Raw genomic sequence first — 18347 nt, forward strand, 5'->3', positions numbered from 1 at the left:
CCTCTTGTGACTGTTAATCACTCCTATAGAAAAGGAGGCTCTTGCTCTTATCAAGCTCTCTGATGACAATAGCTGCATTTGTAATATTGACATTAACTTCAGCATGTTTCCTCTGTAGCCCCTCTGGCTGTACATTCTGGGGCAAGAAACCATGGAGCCGTAAGAAGAAAATTCTTTGGCAGCTGGGCACATTGATTGGCGCTCCGGTGGGGATATCCCTCATTGCTGGCATTGCCATTCCTGCCATGGTCATTGGCATTCCTGTTTATGTTGGCAGGAAGGTAAGATATGTTGAGCTCTGTGCATGTTCCATCTTCAGGTTTGTTGGTAAAGGTTTGAAGGAAATGGAGAGGAGCTTATGTTTCAGAGCTGCCTGAAAACCAGCTGGTTCTTAAATAAAAATAATTTCTTAAATGGATTTTCATAAATCCCCAAGAGATCTGAAAGTTCTTATTAACATCCTGGGCCCGGTTTGTCTCAGTGACTTAAAGGTAAAATGCTTACTTCACTCCCCTGAGTTACTTTGTCTCTTCTTATATTAACTTTTTCTGTATTAGTTTATATCATCCTGGTCTAAGTTAGATTAAAATGTGAGAAAGATGTCTCTTTGACATGGGGGAATATGTTTTAATATAGATAACTTATAAGGGAATATTCACTTATCCTTTTTCTCCCTAGCAAAAAGATTGATGTCCTAACCTGCTGACCTGGATTTTCTTTCTTATTCTTAGATTCATAGCAGGTATGAGGGAAGGAAAACCTCCAAACATAAGAGGAATTTGGCTATCACAGGAGGAGTGACTTTGTCGGTCATTGCGTCCCCAGTTATTGCTGCAGTTAGTGTTGGTAAGAAGCTAGCCAGGACCATGACTCCTCCCCTTACACGACCCACTCCCATCAGCTTTCTGGCCTTGCAGTTTAGCCAGCTGGCCGGATGTTTCACCCTGGATGCTCCTGCATTTTATGTCAGACCCACCTTGGGAGTTTATTAGGCACTATTATTATTATCAGCCACACTAAAGTATCAGAGTTTGGGATCTTTCATTCGTAAGTTAGTGCCTAGAACGCCATCTGGCACATTAAAAAAGATTGAATTAAAAAATATTACTTTAAAAAAAAAAAAATTACTTTAAGGCCTAGTTTTTCACCTTTCCTCTTCCTTCTCCACTTGCCACGGAACCCACAAAACAAAATTACTTTTGATTTGCTTAATGCCTCACAGTATTTTGGGAGGCATGAAGGTCTGTTTTAGAATAATAATAATATAATATTTTCTGAGACTCTCCATGTGCCAGGAGCAGGTCTGAGTGTTTTGCCTGTATTAATTTATTTAATCCTCACAGTAGCCCAGTTGTAACAGAAAGGTGCAGTAATTTGCCCAAGGTCGCTTAGCTGGGACATGAATTAAGGCAGTCTGACTTCAGAGTCTGGGCTTTTAACAACTAAGCCATTCTGCCTTCCACAGCAGCAAGATTTTGGAATTAACACTCTGGGGGGATCCTAAACCCTAGGAGTCACTTATTTAATGTTTGATTATTGATTGGTTCTTGGATTAGCACTTCAGCAGTGAATGGAAGGGGGGAAATGAAAGCAACATATATTTACTGTGCTGAGCACTGTACATACATTGATCATTGGCAACTCTAGGAAGATATGTCCAAGGTTATAACAGCTGGTGAATTGGAGACAGGATTCTAATCCAGGCCTTTCTGATTCCAAGTCCAGTCATCATTCTGTCTTTCCTTGGCCCTTTATAAAGTGGTTTGTCTATGTTCAGCCCTGGGAAGGAGAATTCAGGGCAGCTGCAACCTGATGGCCTGCTGACATGTTTCCTTATCTTCCCCAGGTATTGGTGTCCCTATTATGCTGGCTTATGTTTATGGGGTTGTGCCCATTTCTCTCTGTCGTGGAGGTGGCTGTGGAGTTAGTACGGCCAATGGAAAGGGAGTGAAAATTGAGTTTGATGAAGATGATGGCCCAATCACAGGTAAAAGGAGAATTTTAATTTCCCTTTGAATTTATGGAACACAAGATAAAAGTCAGTAAAATTCAGCACATTTTACAGGGAGATTGACATTGGATTATGTTGGCTAATGAGCTTTATAGGAGGTAAAGTATTTTTAGCTTTTCATTTCTTTGTTCCAGAGTTATTAGGTTAATTCCCCTGGTACTTGCCTCTGTGTGGCAGGTACAAACTAGTAGGACTCCAAGTAACTCTAAGTATGCTGGTAATAGTAAATTACATAATTATAATTATAATAAAGTCTTATATCTGCATGGTACTTTATAATTTTCAGAAGACTTACACAGTTATTATTTTCACTTGGCTTTTACAACAGCTCTGAAGAGAGAGGGCCAGGGCTGTTATTATCCCCGATTAATGGAACCTATTTAAGCCTTTGTCTCAACATCTGTTAAATGGGTTTAAGAGCTTCTGCAGAGCTGGAACTATAGCAAGTCTTCTGACTTATACTTTGATGTTGTTTCCACTTTACCATATTAACTAACCTGGGACACAGAGATCCCCAAAGGTCTTTCAGACTTCCTACTAGAGTCAGCACACAACCTAAGTGTACTTTGAAATTTTCATGTTTAATTAGATGACATCTATAGTGTAATGGAAAGAATAGGAGACTTAGAATCAGATTGTAGTTTTGTGTGACTAGCCACAGACAAGGCATTTAGTTCTAAGCTTTCGTTTCCTCACCTAAAATTGGGGCTATTAGTTCCTAGTTATTGGGAAGATTACGTGTGAGCATATGTTAAAACACCGGATATGTGGTGGCTGCCTGTAGTAGCTATTCATTAAGTGAATAAATGAGTATTTTTCTACATGAATATTCTCTACTCTGAAGAGTCATTGCAGGAAAATGCCAGACTCTGTTTTGATGCTGTGCTATCATCAATTGAGATGTTTGGTTCCATCCCCAGTGGCAGATGCCTGGCGAGCCCTCAAGAATCCCAGCATTGGGGAAAGTAGCATTGAAGGTCTAACTAGCGTATTGAGCACCAGTGGAAGCCCTACAGATGGACTCAGTGTTGTGCAAGGTCCATACAGCGAAACAGCCAGCTTTGCAGCCCTCTCAGGGGGCACACTGAGTGGTGGCATTCTTTCCAGTGGCAAGGGAAAATACAGCAGGTAAGCAATTTCTGACAGAACCAGCTGGAATTATAAGAGGTAACATATCATATTGAGCCATTTCTCTGTGCCAGGCATGTCTCATATAGCATCTCATTTTGATTTAATCATCAATGGTGTTTTTTTGTTTTGTTTTAACTTTTACAATTAGAAAATAGGCTAGAAAGGTTAAGCGACTTAAAAGTTCTGTGTTTCTTCCCACTGCACCATAGTGGCTCCATATAAAGAATAATTTTTTTTTTTCCAACACAATAATCCTGTGTTCCTGGCCAATCTCTCTCTCTGTTTTTTGGGTTTTTTTTTAATATTTATTTATTTATTTTGGCTGCGCCAGGTCTTAGCTGCAGCACATGGGATCTTTAGTTGCAGCATGCAGCATGCATGTGGGATCTAGTTCCCTGACCAGGGATCGAACCTGGGCCCCCTGCATTGGGAGCACAGAGTCTTAGCCACTAGACCACTAGGGAAGTCCCAATAAAGGATAATCTTGACTTCAGATCCTCCCTCTACTACATTAGGCTGCCTCCATCAGGAAGGGGAAGCATGCATTTTTGTAGAATTCCCAAGACTATGTCCTCCGTTAGACTTATCACTGGCTTTTAGTTGAACAGCGTTTATACTGTATCTTGTTGGCTTATTGGTGCTGTGATCCTTAAAACCTTCCTATTCTGATTCCCATTTGATAGATAAGGTAAATCAATTCTATAAACTTGTGTTGAGAATATGCAAAGCTTTATGACTAAAAAGGTTATGACTTGGTTGGTCGTTTTACCAGTTAGGAAAAACAGAACATATTCAGAGGAGCATAGCAGATGTTACATGAGAAGCAGTTATTTGAACGCACTGGAGAAGAGAGCCCTAGGGAGGGGTAAAGGTGGTACAAAACAAAGTAGGGAGGTAGGGGAGATGCTTGCCTTCAGATATCTGAAGGGCCTTGAACTGGAAAAAAGGATTAAGAGTTCTGCCTCATGCCAAGAGATAGATTAAGACGATTTGGCAGAAGCTAGAGGGAAACTAATTTTGTTTCATTATAGAGACTATAGGAAAAATCTATATAAAGTCCAAAGAAGGGATGGATTACATTAGTAGATAACTGACCTGCCTATCCCTGGAAGTGTTTAAAGTGAGACCAGAGGGCCATTTAGCTATTAGAAGGAGTCAAGCAACAGATGGCAGATGGACTGGATCCCACACCTGAGTGCTTGTCAGTTACTTGGGAGCCTTTTAAAAATAGATGTCAGCACCCTATCCCAGAATTAATAAATTAAAATCTCCCAGATTCTCTCCTAATCTCCTAGGGATCTGTGTTTTGAAAAGGTTCCCCAGGTGATTTTAGCATAGCCATTGCACAGACTAGCATCTGTAAACCACCTAAGGTGATAGATGGCCTTTGTGAAAGGCCTCTTCCAATTCTAACTGTGATTCTATGGCAGAGCTGAAACTAGGACCCAGGTCTCTGACTCAATGTACTTTCCATTGCACTGCCTCATTTTCCTGAGCCATGGCACATTTTTGAAGGGCATCTAAGACTGGAGCAGCAGAGCAAAGACTCAGGCAGCAGGATGGAGGTTGATTGAATGTGCAGCTGCAGGCTGCTGCTGACCTGTCTGCGTTTCATGACTCTGGTTGTCTCTTGTTAGGGGATCCCGCCTGCACATGCTGGAGAATTCACTGCTGTGCTTTCTTAAAACCAACACCCCTGTAAATAAGCAGACATAATTGGAGACTGACTTGCTGAAACTGCAACTTAGCCAGTCCAGCTGTTCCAGTTCTGTGAAAGCCTTTTATAGGAAGTGAATGAGTCAGATGGGTTTGACTGTGAAACCCATTATGAGGAAATACTTAAGTGTGCAACCAAATGATATTGGAGTCAAGAAAGGAAAAGCTATGGGTCCTCTGAGACACCATTGGGAAAGTTTGCTGCTCTTGTCGGAGGTTGACTCTTATTATGTCCTTTAAGCTCATAGGCTGGGGGTAATTTGATTGCTAAATGTTTAAGTTCCTAGTATGTGCAAGACATGGAGGGTAAAGTGTGAATGAGGTGTGGTCTCTCCTTTTTTGGAGTTCACAGATGAGTGGGAAAGAGGTACATAAATTGATTTAATAAATAGGTAGGTGCTGTGGGAGCACTTAGCAGGAAGTGACTGGTTTGATAGAAGAATGAAGGGAGATGATACTTCCTTTGTTGTTAAGGACTGAGTATGAGTTTGTCACATAGAGAAAGGAAACTTTCAGAGAGAGGGACTAGCATATGCAAAGCCATAGAGGTATAAAATGTGTATAGGTGCGTAAGGAAAGAAAAAAATTCAGTGTGATTATGATTTAGGACCTATGGTGAGAGATGGAACTGGAGAGAGAGCTTGGAGGCATATCAGTAGACCTTAAATGCCTGTTGGCAAGAGGGAGCCAAGAGAGGGCTGTTAGAGTGATCAGGTTTTTGTCCACGTTGGCACTGATCTGGAAGTTGTTTGACTTGGACTTAGGGCTACTGGAAAGAGCCCAATTGCAGTTACCCACTCGGGAGCTGTTGAGGGCCTGAAGTTAAACAGTAGCAGTGGGGATGGAAAGGAGGGGACGATTTCAATAGATAAATTTAAGAGAGAAGATGTGTGGGCATCTGTTTGAGCTCTTTGACATTTGGAGAAGATCAGATCAACTCAATTTGCAAGAGAATAATGGAAGAGGCATGTGCCAGGAAGCAGACTGTCTCAGAATACCCAGGTCTCGCATTAACTTAAACGTCCCCTCTTTACACAGGTTAGAAGTCCAAGCCGATGTCCAAAAGGAAATTTTCCCCAAAGACACAGCCAGTCTTGGTGCAATTAGTGACAACGCAAGCACTCGTGCTATGGCCGGTTCCATAATCAGTTCCTACAACCCACAGGACAGGTATGTGAACAGTCAGAAGCCTAGGAGAGGTTGCATTTTTTTGGTTGGGTTTTGGCCTTAGAAGCTCAATGCCTCATGTTAGGGCTCTGTGTACCATCTAGTGTGATACATAGTGTGTATACCCTGTGAATTCATCAAGCAAGTTCTTGGTATGGGAGTATTTGGCATCTCTTGATTGATTTTTCTTGTTAGCACTTGATTTTTAGAGGTTGTTTCTTTCTTCCTTTTCTTTTTCCTTTTTTTTTCCTTTTCTTTTCTTGGCTATTGCAACAGTGTAATTATTCACATGGAACTGAAGAGCTAGATTGGTGTCCACTGATGTATGTACGTGGCTCTATGGTTTCTGCTCTCATGTTGCTCTTTGCTTGATGTGGCTCCTGTAGCCTATTTCTCTTTATATTTGAGAAGCTAGTGTATCTGGTATGGTGTGACTGCAGCACTCCCTACTGGAGAGATTCTGGTTTCTTCTAATTGTGGCAGAGAAGTAAAAAGCTGTGACTCTTCTTTCACTTTCATATTTTGAGTAAGATAGTGTGAGGCTCTGAACCTTAGTTGAATTTTGGAAGCTCATTTTTAGTTGTTTAAAGAAATTGGCAGAATAACTATTAAGGACCTACTGTATAGCACAGGGAACTCTTCTCAGTACTCTGTAATGACCTATATGGGAAAAGAATCTAAAAAAGAGTGGATATATGTATACATATGTATAACTGATTCATTTTGCTGTACAGCAGAAACTGATACAACATTGTAAATCAACTATACTCCAATGAAAATTAAAAAATAAAGAAATACAGAAATTGGCAGAGATGTTTGTGTTTGTGTGCGTATTTTAAATCAACGAAAAGCTCTAATTGTTCTTCTCCATCTTATTTGAGTGTTAGGTTAAATTTTATTTTCTCTAAAAGTGAGCTCTATTCTACTATTTACCTATATTTTCGGACTTTCTAATCCTGAACCCACAAACTGCTTTTACCAACAGGTATAGCATGACCCATGCATGATTCAGCAAAGTGGATTTTGTCTCCACAGAGAATGCAACAATATGGAAATCCAAGTGGACATTGAAGCCAAACCAAGCCACTATCAGCTGGTGAGTGGAAGCAGCACGGAGGACTCACTCCATGTTCACGCACAGATGGTGGAGAATGAAGAAGAAGGTGGTGGTGGCGGTGGCAGCAATGAAGAGGATCCCCCCTGCAAACACCAAAGCTGTGAACAGAAAGACTGCCAGGCCAGCAGACCTTGGGACATCAGCCTGGCCCAGCCCGAGAGCATCCGCAGTGACCTGGAGAGCTCTGATACGCAGTCCGACGATGTGCCAGACATCACCTCGGATGAGTGTGGCTCCCCTCACTCCCAAGCTGCAGCCTGCCCCTCAACACCCAGAGCCCCAGGTGCACTAAGCCCAAGTGCCCATATGAACCTCTCTGCCCCAGCTGAGGGGACGACTGTCTTGAAGCCGGAAGATGCAGAAGCCAGAGTATGAAGTGGAATAAATGCTCCTGTTCTGAGAAGCACACTTGTAACTGCATCTTTTGGAATCTTTTTGTGGGGGCAGGGATTTATGTATTTTATTTCAAAGATTCTATGGTCACAGGTTTTCCCCAGGGAAATTCTGAGAAATTTGCAATTTCTTACCAGAGGAAACGTGGAAACTTTGCCCTTAGTTCCATCCCCCGTCCCCTTTGCCCCCCCCCACCCTTTTTTAGTTTTAATTTATTGGTTAAACTGATGGTGGCAATCTGTGAGGTGTGTCAAAGAGTGTACAGATGTATGTGTGTATATTGTATGTATGCTAACATATTACTGAAGGACACATTTTAATAAAGATTTCTGTCGTAATTCAACTCCTCTCATTTTCCTTGGCTTGGATAGTTCTCCAGAGCCAAGTGTTTGAAACAGACCACTACATCTTTAACAGTCTCTAGATCTAAGCTTTCCTAATCCCAGGGAAGAAGGATGGTATTCTAACCAGACTGCAGTGGAGTCATCTGTAAACCAATGACTCCTAGTATGACAGGAAGCAAAGCCAAGCTTAATTTGGACTGTGTAGTCAGACTGAAGAATTAGCTGAGTCAGCCAGATAGAGAAGCTGGAGATTAAAATGAGCCTTGTTTGCCCTCTAGAGGCAGCTGTGCAGTTTTCCTATTAAAGCTTTATTTACCCCTTTCTGCATTATAGTCACTATTAGAAACGTGCTTCAGAGGAGGGAAGGGGTATCAGTTCCAGTGACTCTTCAGAAATCCCAGTGAATGTTGCATGGTTATAAGTTGGGGAACAGAGTATTCTTACTGGATAAAGAAATGTACCTATTCTGCATGATCACCAAGCAATATCCTAGGTGTTTATTATGCTCCCGGGTACACATTCCCTGTTCCAAAAAACTCTAGTTTTGCCAATCTAGTTTAAGTAAGAGGGACTAAGGAATCTGACTAGGATTTGTAATGAAAGGAGAGAGGAGGCATGCCATCAAAATCACAACATATTTAATTTTATCTGATCTTATAATTTTGTCAGAATTGAGCTAAGTTAGTGCTATTTGGGGTTTTGGCTGTGTCTAGAATAATGGCCTTAGAAATCAAAGCTCATACATAGTATAGCAGAAAAATTAAAAGATTCATGAAACCTGATCTGAGATTCCAAATCTGGCAGTAATTTACTCTGTGACTGTGTGAGTCAGTTACTCTCTCATGCCGCTAATATCCCCAACTCTCAGACAGTATTTAAGGAGCTTCCAATGCCAAACTTCTCTGTCACTTTAGGCCTGGGCCCAGAGGAAGAATTGAAAACATCCTTTCCCTGAGGACCAGATGGCTTTCTGTTTCCTTTCACAGATGCACCTGCTCTTTGTCTTCCTGGCCTGTGCTTTACTACGATGAGGATGATGAGTCTGGACAACAGCCATCTTGGAAGATTCTTATGTCTTGGGCACTGCAACCAGACTTAGCACATTGCCCTGCACCTGGGACAGGAGGTGCTGTTAGTGGACTTTGAAGAATGACCTTTGAAGTGGTCTCGAGAAGAATGACCAAGAGGGTGTCTTTGTGTGGAAAAGGGAACTTGTTGGGAAAAGGGGCAGACTGTATGGAAATCTCTGAAATGCAAATTATCAACTCAAGACTTGTATTTCTCTTGAAGCAGCATGAAGAGAGCAATTAACTTGGATAAAATCAAGGAAGTCTTTTGGAGGGGCAGGAGTTTGTAGCCAAACCTGTATTTTTATCTAGGCTCCAGTTCTTAACTGCTGCGAGAGTTGGGCTACTTACTCTGAGTGTGTTTACACTTAGCCAAAGTGGGGATCATAATCCTAATTATGGAGTTGTAAGGATTAAGTGAGATGACGTACTGAAAATGCTTTTGTTAAAGGCCCATATTTTTTTTTCTCCTGCAGGAATAAGAAGAAATAAGGGAGATTATGGGTGCCATCTAAAAAAAGCCCAGAGCTCTAGACCAGAGGCTATGAAAAACTAAGCTGCTTCTAATCCTTTGCAACACTGTTGTATCTCCTAGACATTAGATGAAAAGGCCCGTCAGCACCACCTGGAGGAGAACATGAGTAATGCGTGGGAAAAGTTGATTCTCAGTTTAGAAAATGGGGAAAGTTTAATTTCTTACTTGTACAGCGTTCATTCATTCTGAAATACCTACTACGTTTCAGGTATAGGACGCAGCAATAAGGAAAACACAAAATTCCTGTTCCTGTGAAAGTCACACTCTAGTGGGAAAAGACGGTCAGATGTATAATCTGGATGAGGATAAGTGCGATGAAGAAAAGCAGGGAAAGTGGAAAAGAGAGCTGCTTTAGGTGGGTACTATGGGCCTCTCTGATAAAGGTAACATTTTATTAGAGTCTTGATGGAGTGAGAGAGAGCCATGTGGATTTCTAGGGCAAGAACATACCAGACATGAAAAATAAAGTACGAAGGCCCTTTGGTGGAGCATCCTTAGTCTGTTTAAACACACACACACAGCATAGAGGCCTAAATCGCTGGAACAGAGTGGACCAAGGAGGAGAGTAGTAGATCAGGTTGAAGAGGTGGCTGAGGACAAGATTGTGTAGATTATCAAAACAACTCTGAAGACAATGACATTTTAGGTTACTCTGAGACCAGGAAGAGAGGTAATCTTCAAAGCCAGACAGATGGGGTGTTGTGGTCAACTTTAAAAGTGGCTAAAACTGGGAGAGGGCATGTCTGGTCACCAGTCCTACTTAGATGGGCCAATGGAAAGAAATTTGTGGACGTGCTAAATGGATACTTATTCATTCTGACCTCTTTCTAATGTACTGTCTTATACTCTAGAGGCTGGAAAGTTAAAACTACATGTCTCACACTTCCTTGCAACCAAGGTTCTGAATGTAATTTATTTTGCCAGATGCACAAACAAGGATATGGAAGGAGGAAGTGATTCAGGGGTCATCTTCAGCAACTTTGTTGTTCCTGCAAAAGTATAGAGCCCTTAGGTTTCCCTCCAGTGGTATTCCAATACCCATCAATAGTTGTGTGGGTGTTGAAGGGACTCCTGATCCATAAATAACTGTTCGTGATACATGTTCTAGTAGTCAGCCTCTGCTGGCCTCCTGCTTCCTCATCTTCCTGATGGTGGCAGAGGTAGTGGCTCCCATAGTGGACCGGTCTGGGAGTCTTTCCTGGCGGTCCAGCCTAGAGCCCATTTGCCCAGCTTTCCAACTCCTTTGTAAGCACCTAATTTACATGTACTGAATTCTTTTCTACTTAAAATAGGTGGAAGGGTTTTGTTTCCTGCAATTACTGAACCCTAACTGATACGGTATTTGGTTCCAAATTTGGTTATAGACAATAGGCCCTCAAAGATGGGGTTTTTTTTGTTTGTTTGTTTTTTTAATTTATCTTTGACTTCGTTGGGTCTTCGCTGCTGCGCGCGGGCTTTCTCTAGTTGCGGCGAGCAGGGGCTACCCTTCATTGCAGTGCGCAGGGTTCTCATTGTGGTGGCTTCTCTTGTTGCAGGCTCTAGACGCACAGGCTTCAGTAGGTGTACCACGCAGGCTCAGTAGTTGTGGTTCGCAGGCTCTAGAGCGCAGGCTCAGTAGTTGTGGCGCACGGGCTTAGTTGCTCCGCGGTATGTGGGATCTTCCCGGACCAGGGCTCAAACCTGTGTCCCCTGCATTGGCAGGCGGGTTCTTAACCACTGCGCCACAGGGAAGCCCAAAGATGGGATTCTTGATTAGTTATGACTAAGTTGGATTTGAAGGAAATGAGAATCTAGTTGCCATTGAAAATGGTAAGGTAGTAGGCAAAGATGACTTACATCTGTGGTCACATTAAATGAATTGTCTTTTGGATAAAAGACTTTGATAGACCAAGTGGCTGCCACAACAGACCATCGTGCAAGAAATGAAGACTTAAATGGTGGTGGCTTATGCTAGAGAGATTAAAGAAAGAAAATGAAAGGCTCAAGAGTTTAAAATTTTCAGCTCAAAGCTGTCTCTTGTAGCCACAAGGCTGATGTACATGAAAATCAAGGAGAGATTCTGGGTTAAATTCTTAGCTTACCAGGTCTCTTATATGAAAATTAGGACGTTGTTTAGGAAAGAGTAAGATGTGAAATGGGGACATGTGAGTAGATTTGGGTAAATCCTAGTGTTCTGAACCCACAGACTACAGTTAGCTTCTCTTACCAGCAGAAGCAGCCCTCCTCCCTCCTTCCCCCGTTGATAGGGCTGGTCCTGTCTTCCCCCGTTGATAGGGCAACTTACCTGCGGTAGTTGCCTTGAAAGGGAAGGCTTTTGTGTCCCTTCTCATGTACTTCTCATGTCCCACCCACTACCCCTTATTGCTACCAAATCTGTGACTAGAGTCAGATCCCAGTATGCTTCAGAAAGGCAACCACAAAATCTGACCTGAGAGAAAGAAAGGTTACAGAATTGTGAGATTTTGCTTATTTGAATCAGCAGCAACCTGGGGAATGTATGTGGACTGGATTCTAAAGGTATTAGACCAGGAAGAAAAGAACATAATTTTATTTTCATTTGGGTTGAACTTATTAATATGGGCATTCTAGAGATTCTGGAATCAGTATACTGACTTTAGCAGCTAAGAGTAGCTCTTAGCTGGTTGGTTGGATGAAACCTGGACTTAACAGTGGTCTACATTCAAATTGAAATGCTAGAAATTCCTTAGTATAGCGTTAGAAGATGAATCCAGAAACATATGAAGATAGAAGTGTTGGTGTAGATTTATCATATGTGTGACCTACCCGTCTCCTAATTTTGCCCTCTAAAATTGCTCAGAGGACATTCCTTTCACAAAGGAATTGGAAAGTACATAGATAAAGGGAACACCATACCTTGAAAGTGCTGTAATGTATGTCCTCTATAGTCGGAAGTGAAGCTAAGAGGTGCTGCCATTGAAATGGAATCCCTGATATCAGTAGATATGATGGAGATCCTGGAGTAGCAGGGGCCAAGGGGCAGTACCAAGGCAACAGAGCAGGAATACTTGGTTTGTATACACAAAGCAAAACTCCAGGTCTGGCAAAGAGAGGTCTGTTTTAAGTCACCAAAATGGAGAGTTATGGGCACTCACTAAATTCTCAGACCCAAAGCCCTTGAATAAAGGAATGCTGAGTACCCTGGAGAAAGCACCCAGCAACATTACCATAACTAAATTGTAAATTTTCTAATCTTCCCCAAAGGAATCTTAAATCAATTAACTATGTTCCTGTGCTTAGGGAAATGGAAATACCCAGGCCTTTAGGGAATACTTGGAAACTGACCCTAAGCCAGTACTAATCCCAAGGGACCTAAAAGGTCTTTGTGGACCACTAGTTAAAAATAGAAGCCTTTGGGGTGTTATGGGTTGAAAATTCATATGTTGGAGTCCTAATCCCCAATACCTCAGAATGTTACCTTATTTGGAAATTGGTTTGTTGCAGATGTAATTAAGATGAGGTTATACCAGAGTAGGGTGGGCCCCTAATCCAATATGATTGGTGCCATATAAAAAGGGGAAATTTGGACAAAGAGTCACTCATACAGGGAGAATGCCATGTGAAGATGAAGGCAGAGATCGGGATGATGCAACAGAAGCCAATGAATGCCAAAGATTGCCAGCAAACCATCAGAAGCTAGGGGAGAGGCATGGAACAGATTCTCCCTTACAGCCCTCAACAGGAACCAACCCTGTCAACACGTTGATCTTGGACTTCTAGTCTCCAGAACTGTGAGACAATAAATTTGTAATGCTTAAGCCAGCCAATTTGTGGTACTTCGTTATGGCATACCTAGCAAACTAATACACAGGGATCATGTAACTTAAAAGGAATCTTGGCCTGTATCTATCTCACATATTCATCCTGTGGTTATTTCCCAGTTCCTGTAAGCAGTTGTAATAGATGTATTTGGCACCTGGCAGAATCTTCACATTGACCGGTAGAGTGAAAGCTATTGTGGTAAGAAGAGCAGAGGAAAGCCCCTTGCACAGTCCTCCACCAGAATCATAAGCCAGAAGAAATAGTGCATCCTGAGGGCATGATAAATATTACCGCCACCATCCAAGACTGAGAAATTCCACAGTGGTGATCCCTATCATATCTACATTTAAATTATTTGCCCGGTAGAAGACTTGACATGTAGCTGTTATTTCAAATATAATCACTTTGAAGCAAGTCAACACCTGCCCCAGCACCTGCAGCCATGCAACTACTGACCTGGAATATGCTTTTTTTCTCTAACCCAAATAGCAGAAAACATGAAAAGTAGATTACTTTTACCTGTCGAGGTCAACAGTACCACTTACTGTCCTACCTCTGGGCGGTATCACCTCTCCAGCTCTGCTGAAATCTAATGTGCAGGCACTTCAGTCATTTCCTATTTCCCAGAACATCACTCTATATGTGATGGCATGTTTTTGGACATAATAAGCAAGAAATAGCAGGTATCTAAATGCCTTGGTAAAACACAGGTGTTCTGGAGGATAGGGGATGGTCCCTGCGGAAGCTTAAAGGAACTTTCAGCTCCATGAAATTTTTCGGGATCCAGAGCAGGAGTCTGGAGGATGGCAGTTTATCTAAAGTGATCGATGAGCTGTACACCCCCCACCACTAAGAAAAATCCTGAGCATTTGGTGGATTTCTTGATTTTGAAGGTAGCATACCCCATTTGATTATGCTGCACTGACCCGTTTTCCAAGTAACCCACAAGGGCTACTAGCTTTGATGGGCCCAGAGAAAGAGAATGGTCACCAGTTGGTACAGGCTGCAATGTAAGCAGTTGGAATTTTATGACCTAGCAGATCCAGTGGTGTGCAAAGTCCCTTGGCAAATGAGGCTACTGTACACACACTGTGGCAAACATCCATAAGAGAAAAACAGCACAGGGCCATCAGATTTCGGAGTCAAGCCAGGCTATTTTTGGCATTGGCAATTCTTTTGAGAAGCTGATGTTGGCTTACAGCTGAGCCCTGCTCCATGTTCTGGAGGGACCAGCTGGGCACTTAATATCAGATCAGATCCCTCCCACCACAGAGAAGACAGGGATTTGTCCTCACTGGAAAAGACACTCAAGATATGAATTGTTTCCATGTATGCCAAGCCTAAAATATTCATAAAGAATAAACTTTAAATGAGAAAAATAACAATTATCAAGCCAAAGACATCCATCCCCCCATTATTCTAAATTTGACTATATGTTCACTTTGAGAAGCATAGTGGTTAAGAGGGCAGACAACAGAACCAGAATGCCTGAGTAGGAATTCTAACTCCACCATTTATTTAAGTAGCTATGACCTTGGGCAAATTATTTAACCTTTCTGTCTCCGTTTCTTCATTTGGGACTATGAGGATTAAATGAATACATATGACAGTGCCTGGCCTGTAGTAAGAGCTATATGGATTAGCTAGTGTCATCCTTTTCATTTATTATTATCATGCTCATCATCATCATCATTGTTACTATCCATGAACTTACTGAATGTCTATTCATCTTGTAGTATTCCACACAACACTGCCTCTCATCAAGTGAGGCAATGGGCTAAGACCCGTGGGATCATCCAAAGCAGCTGGCCTCACACAACAGTCAAATGGCACTATTGGAAGACAGCATCTCATGCAGTGGAAGTTCTGTCCTAAAGGATGAGGTATACGTTCTGAAACAGTGACCTATATATAACCCATTCACAAAAGTTTTGCTTCTTGCCCCTGTGACTTTGGTCTTTGTTAGTTTAGAAGTCTCAATACCCAAAGGAGAAGTGCTTCCACCAGGGCACATAACAATGAGTCCATTGAACTGGAAGTTTTTGGCCACTTGGGGCTCCTCATCCACTGAACCAATAGCCTAAAAGGGGGCAATTGTGTTAGATGGAGAGATTGATCCTGATTATCAAGGGAGATAGGTTTGTTGTTACTCAATGGGGGCAGGAATGAGTGTGCCTGGAACTTAAAGGGTGCTCTGGGCTACTTCTAGTACTGCTGTATGCAGGAGTCAAGGTTAAAAGGCTATTCCAGGGAAGGCTTAATTCCTTTAGGAATGAAGATTTGGGTCACCACACCAGATAAAGAGCCTCATCCGGCTGAGATACTGGCTGTGAAAATGAACTTCATAAGTAGTAGAGAAAGATATTTATGAATATAAGTAATTCCTGAAAGGTGGAGAGATGAGAACTATATTAGCATTTCATATTTTTCCCTTGCTCTGGTATGTATATATTTATAGATATCATCCCATTTCTTCCCCTCCCACATTTTCCCTAGTATCATAAGGTGTGTTGGTAAGTTGATCAGTTAATCATTAGGTTGCAGGTTGTTGAGACAGGATCGTAACTGAACTGGAATAAATATCACCCAGAGCTGGATACATGACTAATGAGACTTTGGATCTCTCCTTTTAGGGAGGGTGAAATTGTGTAGATGTGGTGAATTGCTTGTCAGCATCCATTCCAATCTCTTTCTCATAGTGCCAAGGCCAGAGTTAAATGCTACACTTCCCAGAATCCCTTGCAGTTAACATTCTGCATGCAAATTAGGGTCTATAAATTGCATCCATTTATATAAGAGTTGGGAGGAGAAAGTAAGGCAAAGGCCATCTCCCAGCTGTGTGGTTGTTGCTTCATGTTTGTGGCAACCTTGAGTTACTTCAGCAGCATTCCAATGTCCAAGCACTAGTTTCATGAGGTTGAAAAGCAGTGGTGGCAGCAGCAGAGGTAGATTTCTGATCCCTGGTCCTTAGATTGCAGCCACATGGTGTGTGTGTGTTTTAACCATCTTCTTTCTTTATGGAGATATAACTCACATAACATGAAATTCACCATTTTACTTTTTTTTTTGGCCGCACCGTGCGGCATGCAGGATCTTACTTCCCTGACCAGGGATCGAACCTGTACCCCCATGCAGTGGAAGCGCGGAGTCTTAACCACTGGACTGCTAGGGAAGTCCTGAAATTCACCATTTTAAAGTGTGCAACTCAGTAGATTTTAGATATATTCACAAAGTTGTGCAACTATCACTACTGTCTAATTCCAGATGATTGCCATCACCCCCCGAAAGAAACCTATTATCAGTCAGTCCCATTTCCCCCCTCCCTCCAGCCCTGACAACCACTAATCTACTTTCTCTATGGAATTTGCCTATTCTGGACATTTTGTATAATCATACAAAATGACTTTTGTATATGACCTCTTTCACTCGGCGTAAGGTTCTCAAGGTTCATCCACGTTGTAGCATGTATCAGTACTTCATTCCTTTTTTCTTGGATGAATAATATTCCATTGAATATTGTAAGGATTTTGTATGGATATACTACATTTTGTTTATCCATTTGTCAGTTGATAGATATTTAGATTGTTTCCACTTTTTGGCTATTGTGAATAATGCTGCTATGAATATTGATATACAGATATCTTCAAGTCCCTAGTTTCAGTTCTTTTGGGTATATACCCCAGAAGTGGGGTTTCTGGATCATATGGAAATTTTATGTTTAATTTTTTGAGGAACTACCATCCTCCTTCCATAGAGGCTATACCATTTTACCTACCAGCAATACACAAGGGTACCAATTTCTCCACATCCTTGTTGACACTTGCTATTGTGTCTTTTTCATTATAGTTATCCTACTGTGCATAAAGTGGTACCTCATTGTGGCTTTGATTTACATTTCTCTAATGACTAATGATGTTGAGCATCTTTTCATGTACTCTTTGGCTATTTGTATATCTTCTTTGAAGAAATATCTAGTCAAATCCTTTGCTCATTTTTAAATTGGGTTGTCTTTTTTATGGTTGAGTTATAAAGACTTCTTATATATTCTGGTTATAAGTCCCTTTACAGATATATGATTTGCAAATACTTTCTCGCATTCTGTGGGTTGTCTTTTTACTTGGTGTCTTCTTTAATGCAAGAATTCTAGTAGCAGCCTCCTAACTCATCACCTTCATGATTGTGCCAATTAGCAGCTATCCTGGGGTCTTGTTCTGGAAGTCATTCCTGGAGCCCACTCCTCCAGCCCTTCCAACTATTTTGTTTAAACCTCTGATTCCCTGTATCAAATCCTTTTCTGCTTAAAATAGAGTGGTTTCTGTTTCCTGCAACTGATCCCTGACTAGTAAACAGCACACCTTGAAAACTTCGAGCAAGGATGTGACGTGTCATTTTGCTAGAGCTGAGGTGCAGCCAAACTATAATAATAATAAATTCCTGGAAAGTCAAATTTGGACACACCTTTGCCAATCCCTTCATTTGTCAAATGAAGGAAGGAAATGGAGACACAGTGAGGAAGACACAAAAACCATGAAGCTGAGGACCTGCACCTCCCTCTCCCATCTCCCAAGGCCAGCAGACCTGAGCTGATCTTGCTTCATGAAATCAGCGGGATCTAGGTCACGTAAATCCAATGAGGCCAGCCCTGCCAACCTTACTGCAGCTGATTGGACACAGGATTTGGGCCCAAGCCAAATGCTGCTGTGAACAACATGGATGTGATGGAGGCCACACGCCCGTGTGAGGCCGTCTGGTATGAGAGACGTAAGTGCTAGGAGCACATCCAGAGCACGTTGCCAGATCATTGTTCCTGTTCTCCAGGGACCTGCTTGGGGCCCCTGAGATGGCTTCCCCTGATACCTCACGTCCTCTGAGTCCGTACCATGGCCCCCATTCCTGAAAGTCATCTGAACACCTGAAGAAGCTAGGAACGTACCCAGCCATGGCCACTGATTTTCTGGAGATCGAAGCCTGTTCGAAAAAGAAGCAGGCCGCAAACCCAGATCTGGAATTCATGCTCTTCCCACTCCAATATGGCTGTACCTCATGCAGACATGAGGGAGAGGGCTTCATGAGTGGAGGGTGACAA

At 42.1% G+C, this 18347-nt stretch overlaps 1 protein-coding gene across 5 annotated transcripts in view; it reads left to right on the top strand.

Moving 5' to 3' along the window:
- RNF19B (ring finger protein 19B) overlaps positions 1-13261 on the top strand; it is a 30162-nt gene extending 16901 nt beyond the window's left edge. For 2 of the 5 annotated variants that reach the window (XM_082434125.1, XM_082434126.1), the window contains exons 4-9: positions 119-281; positions 732-846; positions 1847-1987; positions 2932-3139; positions 5897-6028; positions 7061-7878. In XM_082434125.1, coding sequence (XP_082290251.1) covers positions 119-281; positions 732-846; positions 1847-1987; positions 2932-3139; positions 5897-6028; positions 7061-7517 — 1216 coding nt within the window. In that variant the 3' untranslated portion in view covers positions 7518-7878. Of the gene's footprint in view, positions 1-118; positions 282-731; positions 847-1846; positions 1988-2931; positions 3140-5896; positions 6029-7010; positions 7879-8872 lie in introns of those variants that run through there. The other 3 variants (XM_082434129.1, XM_082434128.1, XM_082434127.1) reach the window with 3 other exon arrangements.
- The last annotated feature ends 5086 nt before the right edge of the window (positions 13262-18347 follow it).

This window comes from Balaenoptera physalus (assembly GCF_965194825.1).
Source record: "Balaenoptera physalus genome assembly, chromosome: 1".
Classification (NCBI taxonomy): domain Eukaryota; kingdom Metazoa; phylum Chordata; class Mammalia; order Artiodactyla; family Balaenopteridae; genus Balaenoptera; species Balaenoptera physalus.